The sequence below is a fragment of the Mastomys coucha genome, unplaced genomic scaffold (genome assembly GCF_008632895.1).
Source record: "Mastomys coucha isolate ucsf_1 unplaced genomic scaffold, UCSF_Mcou_1 pScaffold7, whole genome shotgun sequence".
Taxonomy (NCBI): Eukaryota; Metazoa; Chordata; class Mammalia; order Rodentia; family Muridae; genus Mastomys; species Mastomys coucha.
This window is the reverse complement of record NW_022196913.1, coordinates 22,210,060-22,222,958: the sequence shown is the minus strand read 5'-3', so window position 1 is coordinate 22,222,958 and position 12,899 is coordinate 22,210,060. Positions and strand designations below refer to the sequence as shown.

Here is a 12,899-nt window from a genome sequence, read left to right as displayed (position 1 = left end):
CGCTACTGGTCTCCAGTTCTTCAACATGTACTCCCAGCCAAAAGTTGCTAATGTGTGAGCTACATTCCTGAACTCTCTGAGATGTCAAAGGCTAAGAAGGAAATTGCCAATGGATGCTGGTTTTACAAACGTGTTCGCTTTATTTAATCTCAAACTGTTCCTAGAATCAGCTTTCATATCCTAATGTTCTTGGCTGCACATGGGCGTCCAATGCCTTCAGCACTTGCTGAAACTGAACCTCAGCCCTTGAATTGTGGGACTTAGTTCCCAGCACCCACCCCTCCCTACGCCGCCCAGCCCAGACGCGTGGGAGGAGACCCAGCCCTCAGTCGCCTAGCAGCAGGGGCAGCAGCACACGCCCCTTCGTCCCGCCCCCCGAACCGGAAGCACTTGCCTGATTTTCCGGTGGCTCAGGGCTCGTGGCGTTCCCGGCGATGTCTTGGTTTCGAGCGGCCCCCGAGATCCCGAACCATGGAGACCAGGACGTGTTTGACGAGGAAGCGGACGAGTCTCTGTTAGTGCAGCGGGAATGGCAGGGTCACATGCGGAAACGAGTCCAAGTAAATGGACAGGGCCCGGGACGCGCGGGGAAAGGGACTCCCACGCGGGACACAGGGGCTCCGGCCGGCAGGGGCGCGCAGACGGAAGCCTGGGCGGAGGAGTACGGGTCTCTGACCGAGCGCGCCCCACGCTGCGCGGGTCTTGATTCACAGATGTTGAGTGGGTAGAGAGTCCACAGTTAGGCGTGGTGTTAAAAAGGCTTGGAAAAGGTGAACTGAAGAATGTCGTCAAGGCCTGGCAGTGGTGGCGCACGCCTTTAATCCCAGCACTTGGGAGGCACAGGCAGGTGGATTCGAGGCCAGCTTGGTCTACAGAGTGAGTTCCAGGACAGCCAGGGCTACACAGAGAAACCCTGTCTCAAAAACAAACAAACAACAACAAAAAAGAATGTTGTCAAGGGACGGGAAGGGGAAGGTAGAGAAGGGAATACTGTTCCATCTTTAATTTAAATGCGTTATTCAATCCGTACCTGTCACACCATTCACTGAAACTTGCTTAATAATATTTGGGTAGAATCGGCGCTATTTCTACTTGCTAAGATCTGTCTCCACGTAGAGATGCCTTCCAGAGTATAACGATCTGCGTTCGATCCCTGGAACGTACATCGTGGAAGGACAGAATGGGTTTCTGGAAGTTACTTTCTGACCTTCACACTCAAGCTCTGGCATGCAAGTAAATAAATGCCTCCCTCAAGAAAAATAAGTAAATATATGTTACTTAACTATTTAAAAGATAAGAACTGCATCCACCCAATATATTAGCCAATAAATTGCCCTTTAAAGCGGCAGTTATGTCTACCCTAATTTAATGTTCTAGTAAGTTAATATTTGTTGAGCCCAGCAACCATCATATCATTACAAAAAATGTCTTAGGAATCTAGGGCTAAACCAATAATAAGAGGACAAATCCCTACACCACAGTTCATATTAGATTTCTAAAATCAGACTTCCTTTTCACTGTTCCTAAAATAGTTTCCTCTTCCCTGGCCTTGCTAGCCTCCTTAACTACCCTGTTCTAGTCAGTTACCAAGAGACCAGACATGTAGTTTTCCATTTCTGAGAAGACCTTGCTAACACGGTTTTTAAAAATTACGTAACAATGATGTTTAATGTTTGCACAATAACCCTAGATTTCCAAAGTGAGTTAAGCATGTGGCATCGAGGCATATGCCTGTCATTGCTTAGGAGGATGAGGCAGTAGGATAATGAGTTCCAGGCCAGCTGGAAAAGATTTAAAAAATAAAACAGATGTGGTAAGGAAAGATAAACCAATAATAAGATTTTAGGAGAAACATTCTGCTTTGGATTTATGTCTGGGCTATAATCATTCAGTTAACATGGGAAAAACCTAAATTTGTCTTCAAAATTGGTTCTGTGTTTCTCCTGATAAGATTTACTTGGTGTCAGTTACAACTGGTTTCTTATTTTTAGGAAGGTTACAGAGATGGGATAGATGCTGGCAAAGCAGTTACTCTTCAACAGGGCTTCAATCAAGGATATAAAGAGGGTGCAGACGTCATTATAAACTATGGACTACTCAGGGGAACATTGAGGTAATTTTAAAATGTTAAGTGATGAATCATTTAGCCAGGATTCTAATGGAAGTTTTTAGTGGAGGTCATATGTAAAAATTAAATGTTTTAAAGTGTTTCTCCTAATGTTGGATGCATGACTCTTCAGAACATAAAATACTGCTTTTAAAAAGTTTTCTGAGAGTTGTTGTCAAATAGGTGTTCCTGATGCTTTCTCCTTTTTGCCATTTGGACTAGCACTAATCACTTATGATGGGGCTTTCTGCTTCTAAGTAAAGCTGTTTTTCCTGCACATGTAGTAGAGTTCAGAATGGTAGGTCTTTCAGCTAGAAGTCCATGGGAAAACCGTAATTACTGATAGAAAGAGGTCTTATTTATTTGAGCCCTGAACTTTAAGTACCTGTAGCAATAATGGCAGAGACTAGAGCCAAGAAGTCAGGTACACATGGTGACTAAGAGTTGGACCAGCCTCTTTGATGGGGATACTTTTTAGACTATCCTTATAGAGAAACAAACTGCTGCAAAGAATCACATTTTTAAAAATGAAAAAAGAAAAACATTGTTTTAAATTTTGTTGAAACTTTTGGAAAATTAAGTAGAATATGTAATTCAGAACAAGAGGAGAATGGCCAGCTCTCATCTTCACTTCATGTTTCTGACCTTAGAAAGCTTACGGCCCAGTGTTTCAAATCCATTGACACTTTACTTCTACGGTATTTTCAAAGAGGGTTGTAACTCAGGGTAGAGTATGTGCCCAGCATTCACACAGCCCTGGGTTCGGTACCCACCAAAAAGAAAAAAGAACCATTATCTTTGATTATATTATTTGAAAAATTAGGGAGGAAGGTTGGTCTACTAGAAAATAGTTAAACAAAAATAATTAAATATATTAGGATTTGAATTCTTAACACTTCTCAAGAATATTAAAGCTCTGTTGGTGATTCTACTTTGTGACAAAGTTTAGAGTAACTGATTTAGAAGCTGTTTGATATCCTTAAAGAAGAAAGTGGGGCTGGTGCTATAGGTCAGGGTTAGGATGCTTGCCTCAACTACCTCATGCCTTAGGCTAAATATTAAGTAGTGCCAAGAAATAAAAACATTGACTCAAGGTCACATTGCTAAAACGATCAGTAGCCCAGGATGAAGTCTCTAAAATACTCCTAGTAATGTTTTGTCTTTAATAATTTAGCAAGCCTAGGTTTTCTATTTTAAAACGAAAGAAAAATAAGAAACTTTTTTTGGTCTTTCTATAAATAATATCTTATTGTACAGAAGTTACATGAGCAGGAAAATGTAAAATAAAAAATAGATGGGACTGGAGAGATGGCTCTGCAATTAAGAGCACTGACTGCTCTTCCAGAGGTCCTGAGTTCAGTTCCCAGCAACCACGTGGTAGCATGCATAAAATAAATAAATTTTTAAAAAAAAAAAAAATATATATATATATATATATATATATATATATATACAGTGATATGAAGGAAGGGATATTATTTATATACAGCTTATAATATTAAGTTTTCTTAGCATTAAAATAAACTTCAGTGTTATTTACATCATTACCTTCTTAGTTTTGACATGCATTATCAATTTAGTATTTCTGCATGGTGTTGTGTAGAAGAAAGACATGTAGTATTTAGTATTCTAAATGCCTGTGACTAATTTTTTTTCCCATTTAACTCTTGTTCATATTTTCATTCAGTGCTTTGCTTTCCTGGTGTTACCTTCATGGTAACAGTTCGACTTTGATCAGTAAGATAAATAATCTTCTGGATGCAGTTGGCCAGTGTGAGGAGTGTGTGCTCAAACGTCTGAAGTCAGTTACGTCACAGCCACGAGTTACAGATTTATTGGACTCCATTGAGGATATGGACTTTTGTCATGTAGTTCCAGCTGACGAAGCGAAAGGTGACAATAATGCTGAGATTAACACAGATTCTGATAGGAGTCCGAACGGGATGGATTGTTCACACCCAGAATGCTGCAGAACACAAGAGCACGCGCATTTGGAAAAACCAAGCCTCACTTGGATTCTGGAACAGACATCCAATTTAGTGAAACAGCTGGGAGTATCGGTAGACATATTACAGCACCTGAGACAACTATAAAATTATCTCCCCCTTCCTAGTGGAAGTAATGCTCAGAATATTACTCTAAAGCATTGTGTTCTGGATAAGGTAACCGCTGAGTGAACGCTTCCCCTGGAGTTACCCTTTGTGGAAGTGTCAAGGGTCTTCAGCATTAACACTAGGAAATGGGATGACATTTGTCATTGGTAAATTGTTTAGTTTTAGATGCACTCAGAAATCCTCATTGTCATTTTCAAATTTCTAATCAAAATCAATCATTTTTAGACTAACAAAAGCCAAACATTTTAGAACAAGAAAAAATCTAATGCTGCTTTCTGCTTTTGTTGGAATCAGGTGGTTTAGGGCCTCTTTACCAGCAAACAAGCCATAATTGCCAGAAATAACCTGAAGGCTAGCGTAGGTAAGTAGAAGCAAGTCTATAGATGGCTACACATCAAAGCCAAGAGCCTGTAGAAACTGACAATATGTATATTATTGAATGAATAATAAAGAACAAAGTACTAAGACTCATTTACATATTGGCTAAAGATGTTCAATTTCATGAAAAATAGAAAAAAAAAATAGAGTTTGTGCTAAACTGTAAAGAAAAGGAACTCCTTAACTTTCTAGATAATGAGGACTGGGCCACGGTTTCTCAAAACATAACGAACTATTTCTGTCTGAACTGCAACTTTGCTTGTTACTTACATTGGAATTTTTAAAAAGGACAAAAAACATGACTGCTTTGACACAAGCGAAATGCATAAACTGGCATAGACAGAATCACAATCAGAATTTTGTTCCATGACCCAGGATCAGGAAAGGAGTTTTTCATCACTTTTCCCCACCTGAAGTTAATATGAAATGCCTGACTTGAGAGCTACCCAGATAGTTGTCCCTTACTGACAGCTTCAGTTGCTATCTAACCAGTATTTAGCTGTGCTGAAAGATGCATTCATGAGAGACTGGCTAGAGGACCTTGTAAAAGACTACAAAAATACGTTCTGCTGGTTTTAAGTCCCTGTTTAAAATGCACAGAACATTAAGAAATTGGGACAGCAAACTTTGAAATAGTGTTGAGGATATACTAGTACATGCTTCAAGTATCAATGTAACATTTGATGGCTGGGTTTTTATTTTGAAACTTTGTGGTACTAGAGATTGAATGTAGGACCTCATGAGTAATTTCCATGTTGAAATCTCAAACCCACAGGATATTAAAGTCTTTAAGGGGTAAGCATTGCTCTATACTGTATTTTCCATAGACATAACCATCTCTAACAGTGAAGGCCACTCTTAAGAGTTGGATGTAATAAATCTTGAGATTTTATCTAGCTATATCTTGATAAGATTCTCTAAATAGAAGATCCCTTGCCATCATTAATTGCATAAAGTGCCCTTACACTAAAAGTCACAGAAGATGAAGTTGGGAATTAGCTGGGGAAGCTAGAGGACTAGTTCAGTGGTTAAAACCATTTGCTGCACACCCAGTATCCACTTAAAAGTTAAATATGGCCTCAAGCATACATTAACCCCAGGGGGTAGGGGGCCTGGAGGATTGATTGCTGGTACTTGCTGGCTTGCCCCAGAGAGACTAAGATGCTGAGTGACCCTGCCCCTAAGTTATTTATGATTGGTCGATGAAGATACCTGTTGCTGGGTGGAAGAGACATAGTGGGGTTTAGGTTTCATAGGCTTGGTGTCAGAGGAGAACCAGGAGGGGAAGAAGTATAAAAAGCATGGTCCTGAGGGCTAGCCAATTGAAGTTTAAAACAGCCCAAATAAAACCTAATAATAACTCAGGGTTATCGATAAATTTAACAACATAGAGGATAGACAACTGCCCAGCTTTTATACTGTTTAAGACTTACTATATAAAAGTGTATGTGTTTTTTATCTAAAAATAAATGGTCTAAGGCAAGATAAAAACCTGGAGATATAGTTTCTACAACATAGAGATTGCTAGGAGGACCCTGATGCCCTTTATCCTCTGTGTGTGTGCATGCAAAGACATACCCATTCAAAACACACAAAAGGCTGTTGGGTTAAGGGGGAAATTCTTTTTAGCTTTCTCAGAAAGTTCTAGAGTAGTTCCTGGACTGCAGATGGTATGATCAACCAGAAACAGTAAAGGAAGATGTACTGGACTATTGCCTTTTGCCTTGCTTGCTGCTGTGAGCCAGCCAGGTCTTGTGAAAAGGCCCTGCGTAAATGTAAATGGGAAAGCAAGAGTGCTCTGAAGCTGTGACCAGAATGTCATGGCCAAGAAGAGAATGCATCTGAAGTAAGTTACTTCTGGCACTGACACATCTAGATCTTTTTAAGCAAATGTGAAAGGGAGGGTCTTTCCTGACACTTAAGTCATTAGAACTACTAAGGCCACCAAATATGATGTGCAGAGTAAGCAGGCAGCTGAATTAATCTATAAGCATCTTTATTTGCAACCATGCACCACTTGCTGGGGATGGATTTTGAGAAATGTAACCCTGGGGAGTTCCATTGCACAAATATTAAAATATATAAGGTGGTTATGATGCCACAAAGGGATAGAACCTTATGGAGCCATAGTATGTCTAAACCTCATTTTTGGCCAAAACATAACTATGTGGCACATGACTCTCTGCCACACTGCTTGCTAACTGCTTTCATGATAAACCCAGATAAAAGACCTAATTGTGATTCTCAGCCTATTCAGAGTAAAGTCAGAGCTTTTGGTGCTTTGTGTTCTAGTCAGAGACCTAGGGGGAAATTGTTACATGTATGTGCGTGTAGATTGTATGGAGTCTTTAACTTATTTTTTTAATTCCTAAATTTAACCAGTAGATGAAATAAACATAGGCTGTTCATAAACTACCAGTCAAGACTTTTGCTGTCCAGAAATCTCAAATCCCCATTGTGAGGATGCTAACACCCTCATAGTGGCCTTTCATGGCTAACAAACAGACTTACAGAGTTGGGTGCTCCTGCCTCAAGTGCTTGCTGTCCACTCACACCGTCTTCATACTGCTTCTTCCTAAGGTCACCGTTAGACAAGGTCTCAGCTGCCCCATCGCTGGTATGTTGTCAGTCTGGCCACTTGCCCATCCACAGACAAAGTTAGCCACCCCTGCATACCTCTATGCTTGCTTGCCTTTATTGTCCTAGTTACTACTGTTCTTTATCATTCTGCCAATGCTCTGCCTTTTGCCTGTTCCTTAAATCTCTGGAGGTTTTATTCTTGGGCCACGTTTGTTTTTTTTTACTCTAACCAGATAATCTCACCTCCCATAGTAACCACTGTACTATGCTAGCAGTTCAGCTTCCATCTTTATCTCAGGCTCTAGAGCTAAAGTTACACCTGCCAATTTCTCAAGTCTATTTCAGTGGCTTAACACAGCATGTCTAGACAGCCTATTTCTTTCTCCTCTTTCCCGACTCTTTTTACAGTTTGTGTTTTGACTCTGTTAATGTCATCTGGACTCATCCAAAGCTAGAAATGGTTTTATCTTCCACTGGATTTTTTGTTTGTTTGTTTTGCCATTGTACTCTAGATCCAATTGAGTATTTTTATATCTTCAAAATGTTTTGAGCTTGGCCTTTCATTCAAATAGATTTTTCTTATATATATATTTTTTTAATTTGGTTGTTTTTTTGTTTTCTGCATTCTTGTTCTATGTTTTGTTTGAGATAGGATCTCTCTGTTCCTGGATGTGTTCCTAGGTGGCCTCTGTGGCCTAGGCTGGCCTTGAACTCATGATCATTCTGCCTCTAACTTCCAAATACAAGGATTCAGGCTTTATACCTGGCTTCATCAGGTATTAATTAACCTTCATACCAGTCTAGCCCTACTTCTGTCTTTTGCTGGACTTGTCTTTCCCTTCCTGAGATGTTTATTAGACAAAGGCTTGTCTGGTTCCCTTTTTCCTGTGTATTATAAGCTTGAGTTTCAGTTCTGGGTTCAAGAAGTATTATCGTCCAGAGTTCTCTGCATGCCTCCTCCCACTATGCAGTTTACATTTATTCACAGACAAGACGACAGCCATTCTGCATGTACTAGGTTGTTCTCAACCTCTGATTTTACTTATTCTCAGCTCCTGCCCATAGCACTTTGTCCCCTGTCCATCATACCCTGAAAATACCTAACCAGCAATTTAAGTTTCAGGTTTTTCCCAGAGTTCCCTGTGCATCAGCAGGAGTATCCTTCAACTGGAGTATGTCAGGAAAGTGTCTTGCTTTATTCAGGATTAAATGCCAAGCACTTAGCATCTTAACACTGTCCAGAGATACACAGATTGCTGTATAAGCGAAGAAAGTATAAGTGAATCTTTTAGCCTAACTGAAAATATGACTAGGGATGTGGTATTCCAGAATACCTGTTTAGGATATTGCTGGATCTGGAGAAATGGCTCAGCAGTTAAGAGCACTGCTTGCTCTTCCCAGGACCCAGTGTCATTTCCAAGTATTCACATGACAGCTCACGACAATCTATAACTCCAGTTACAGAGAATATGATGCTCACGTCTGGCCTCCATAGACATTGCATGCACCTGCTACACAGATACATGCATAATTTTTTAAAGATAATTTTCTTTTTCCATGTTAATGATAAAAATCCACATATCTAAAATGGTTCACCATCTTATACCAGGATAAATAGCAACATCATTACCAATCCTAAGAATTATACTGAATTCAGACTGTAGCTCAGTCTCAGAGCATTTGCCTAGCATATGTGAGGGCCTAGGTTTAATTCACTGTAACACCCAAAAGTTGTACTAATAAACATTATCATACTACAATGTAAATTTAAAATATAAAAGTGTATTTGATAGTTTCAGGTACAGAAAGAAACTACACAAACTGGATAGAAACAGTTTAATAAATGGCCTTCAGCAGGATTCCTTGTACGTGGTTTTACTAGCAGGAGTTGTCAGTAGAAGTCATAGTGAATACAGTGTTAGTATGTGCAGGCCCTACATAGATTACTTAGTCCTTTACATAGGTTATTTAGTCCTTATTAAACCTCTGTCAGAGAGAGATACATTAGCCCCATGCTAGAGATGGAAAAAACTAAGGCAAGGAACAGGCTGAGCAACCCAAACTCATAGCTCTGAAATGTAAAATACGTCTGGCCCCAGAGTTTGTGTTCTAGACAGATGCTCACTAAATAATTACTTGGTAGCAGTGGCAGTGTTTAATAGTGGAGCTGGGAGCTATCTCTTTCTCTTGTTTTCTTCTGTCTTTATTTCATAAGTCTTTCCCCAGAGCAGTTGTACTAGGATTCTCAAGGGGAATAACCCTGATGTGATAGTTATGTTATTAAAGGATTCATTGTATCAGATTATACAATAGGGGCTTGGCAGGCCAGCAGTGACTTTCTATGTGTTGGAAAGACTGAGAAACTGGTCACTGCTCCTCCTTGAAAAGGGGTTCCTCGGCAGGCCAGGTCCAGCACTGAAGGCCTGGACAATTCCCGGAGCGCTGCTGGCCTTTAGTTCCCATTGGAATCTGGGTTCTGCTGCTAGGCCAGAGTATTAGTGGCAACAGCAGCGACGGAACAGATACATTGACCAACAATAAGTGAAGGCAGGCAAGCAGGCAAGCAATGCTGCTTTTTCTTCGGACTTATTTCTATCTGGGGTACCATCAGAAGGTGCCGCCTACTCTTGGGAAGTCTTCTCCCCCCAATTAATTCTTGGGAATGCCCTCATAGACCTGCCCAGAGGCGCATCTCTTACTTCACATCTAGATCCAGTGAAGCTGACAGAATTAACCGTCACAGCAAACCATCAAACACTATTAAAATATTGTTTTGATAATGTGAATGATAACCAGAAATTAAAAGGAATGAAAGTTCCTGAGAAATGTGCTACACATTTTTAAAAAAAAAAAAAAAAAAAAAAAAACTACCACTCCCCACTTGAAGGAGAAAATCATGGTCACCTCTGAAGTGATTGTGGCAAACCGTGTTTAGCATCTGTAGGAACTTAAATCCTCAAAGTCTGGTTGATGTCACCCTTTTTGTGATAATGAGTCTTGCTTTCTATATATTCCTACTCAGTTCAAAATGGTGCTGTTAGGAGCTGAAGCCATGGCTTCATGGTTAAAAGCATTTAAGTTCAATTTTCAGAACCCATGTGGGTTGGCTCACAACTCCCTTTTAACTCTGGCTCTAGGGGATCCAGTGCCCTTTTCTGGCATCTGTGGTCACCTGCACAGAGATGGTACCTATAGAGAAAAGAAGGCTACACACATACACATAAGAAGCAATTGTTTCTAAAAGGGGATGTTTGTACACCATGTCATACTGCTACAGCTTTTTCCAAAAATAACCAAGACTTTTAACCTCTGGAATACTCCATTTTCTTGTCCTTTTATGTGTGTTTGTATGCAATTCACTATCAAAGAGTAAGGCCAGGGCCTTTGGATTGTTTTCAAAAAGCTGCTGAATTAGTTCACAGCCACTGGGTGGTGCTGGTTCACCCTGCTGTATCCCGTTCCTGTGCCCTTTTCTCACAAGCAGTTAGTGATTTTACCTGAAGTTGTGCTGTAGGGTTGAATCATTATAAGATTAGGCATGTAGGGAAGGGTTAGGAGGACCGTAATAACAAACAAAAACCTAGGATGCCTGCCTACTTCTAAGCTGAGAATTTTTCTAGGTCAAAATTAGCATGGGCCTGGTATCAAAATTATCCCATAGCCAGCCTTTCCAAAAAAGTACCTTTCATTCTCCCAAGCTGAGACCTAAAGGAACATGGAGACCCAAAGCATAGAGCCTGCAAAGAGAGACACTGTGAAGCCACGGTTTTATGTGCACAAAGAGTCTACTTGCTGGGCAAGGCCAAAATTCTCAAACACATCGAAGCCATCTCTTCTTCTCTAGCTCTGGGTCCTACTTCTCTTTTACCCACACAAACAATTTTTTATAACATAAAGGTGGTAGTAGACAACTTTTTCACCCACTCTAGTATTTCTCAACAAATCCACAACCAGATAAGATGCTCCTCACATAAAGGACATGTCATTCAAGTAACTAAGCTGCTCACTTAGGAATTGCCCAGTCAGCATTATGGACTATGTTCTCTGATGTTTATTTTTTTAGTCAAATTGTTCTCAGCAGTCTCTTCTCTTACACTTATTGGGGGTGTAGGATGCTGTGGCTTGAGTGTGAAGGTCAGAGGACAACTTGCTTTCTTCTCTCGTCATATGTGTCTTGGGGATCAAACTCAGGCCCTCAGTTTTAGGGGCATGTGCCTTTACCAGCTGAGCCATCTTTCTAGATCCTAATACTCTCTCTCTTTTTTTTTAAAGTGTATGATTCGGTATACATTTTTAAACAAATTTTATCAAAATTTGACAATAAAGTGAGAGACCGGTTTAACAGCAGTATTGACAGCTCTTGCCTTTAAAGCAAAACTATACTGATAATGATATTAAAAAATACAGTTTATCTTATTCAGAGATACTGCAAACTACTTATCTCACATCAAGATGCTAAATGATGTACTATTGGTGTGCCTATATCAGGATCATTTGATGTCTGGAAATTGGCACAAAGTCCATCACTAGTCACACATTTGTCAACTAGAAGAGCATTTCTATCTGTTATGGAACAAAAGGGATCCTTCATAAAGTTGGCAACAGCAGAGGTAGGGCGTGGTTTTCTTAGAGCTCTGAGGCCTCTGTCTCTCCAAGGTGAAAATGACACTTTTGGCCATGTCACAAGCTGCTTTATCTCAAGTGTGCAACCAAGGAATAACTCAAGAAAGTTGGGCAAAGAAGTTGCTGATGATAGAGTATACTGTTTGTTGTTTTTAACAAAATCTCAAACATTTGATTTTGCCAAGAAGATTCAGGAGCCAGATGCTAGGGTCAAAGATGCTAGTTCAGAGAGGCACAGAAAGCACCCAGCTGACCTTCCTCCTCAGCCAACATCCCCAAAAGAAAGAAAACCTCTTTACACCTTCTCTAAAGACCCTCAAACTGAGTGTTCACTTCCTGTACGTCTTTCTATCCCAATTCCTGACTCCCTCTTACTCTCTATGGTTTTGTCCCATATTTTTCCTTGTCAACTGGTTACTTGCTCTAATCTTGACCTATCTTATTTATAGTAAACAGAAAGCTCTTAGATTAAAGGTGTGTGTGAGGACTGAGCCATACCACAACTAAAAACAGGTTTTTCCAATAAATAACACAACCTTGGGGTTCACAGTTCAAATATCCTGAAACAATGTACATTTGTGGCAAGAATGACTAGAGAAGGCGACAAAAGAACATTCTAGAAATCAATGTGTGTTGTTTTTTTTTTAATTTGGTGTAAAAGGATATGTATTGAACCAGAAGTAATAGTACATTTGCTGAGAAATTTTGACTCTGGGAATTGGGTTGAAGGGAATAATTAAGAATTTAAAATATTAGCACAAATATGATTCATTTCCATTTTCCTATAATGGAGAAACATGAGAAACACACTAATAGATCAACAATTTAAAAATTATTAGGCTAGAGCAGTAGGGTTACAAGTTTGGGGCCAGCTTAGGACAGATATGAAAAAAAAAAACTGTCTCAAAAAAAGTATTGCTATAACCTACACTAGATTAAATACAGATTAATACAAATACACACTATAAGTTATCATTACAACAAAAAGTTTGGGATACACATTTAAATACAAGTCACTGTAAAATGTTATATAGGAACATAGACGCTTTATGCCCAATGCTTTATGTGTATATTGTGCATAAATATAGATCATTCTC

The 12,899-nt window shown here is 39.7% G+C and overlaps 1 protein-coding gene across 1 annotated transcript; it reads left to right on the top strand.

Annotated features, from left to right (window-relative positions):
* Positions 1 to 394: 394 nt before the first annotated feature.
* Yae1 (YAE1 maturation factor of ABCE1) lies at positions 395 to 7,014 on the top strand. The gene is made up of 3 exons (XM_031359041.1): positions 395 to 560; positions 1,992 to 2,113; positions 3,795 to 7,014. Exons 1-3 carry the CDS (start codon positions 435 to 437, stop codon positions 4,198 to 4,200), a joined length of 654 nt encoding a protein of 217 aa, XP_031214901.1. The 5' UTR covers positions 395 to 434; the 3' UTR covers positions 4,201 to 7,014.
* The last annotated feature ends 5,885 nt before the right edge of the window (positions 7,015 to 12,899 follow it).

Bases quoted from the DNA above. Each gene is read 5' to 3' on its own strand.
- Yae1 (XM_031359041.1), top strand. From the start codon at position 435: ATGTCTTGGTTTCGAGCGGCCCCCGAGATCCCGAACCATGGAGACCAG. The intron at 561-1,991 runs GTAAATGGACAG...TCTTATTTTTAG, and splicing joins ACATGCGGAAACGAGTCCAA to GAAGGTTACAGAGATGGGAT. The intron at 2,114-3,794 runs GTAATTTTAAAA...ATTTTCATTCAG, and splicing joins CTACTCAGGGGAACATTGAG to TGCTTTGCTTTCCTGGTGTT.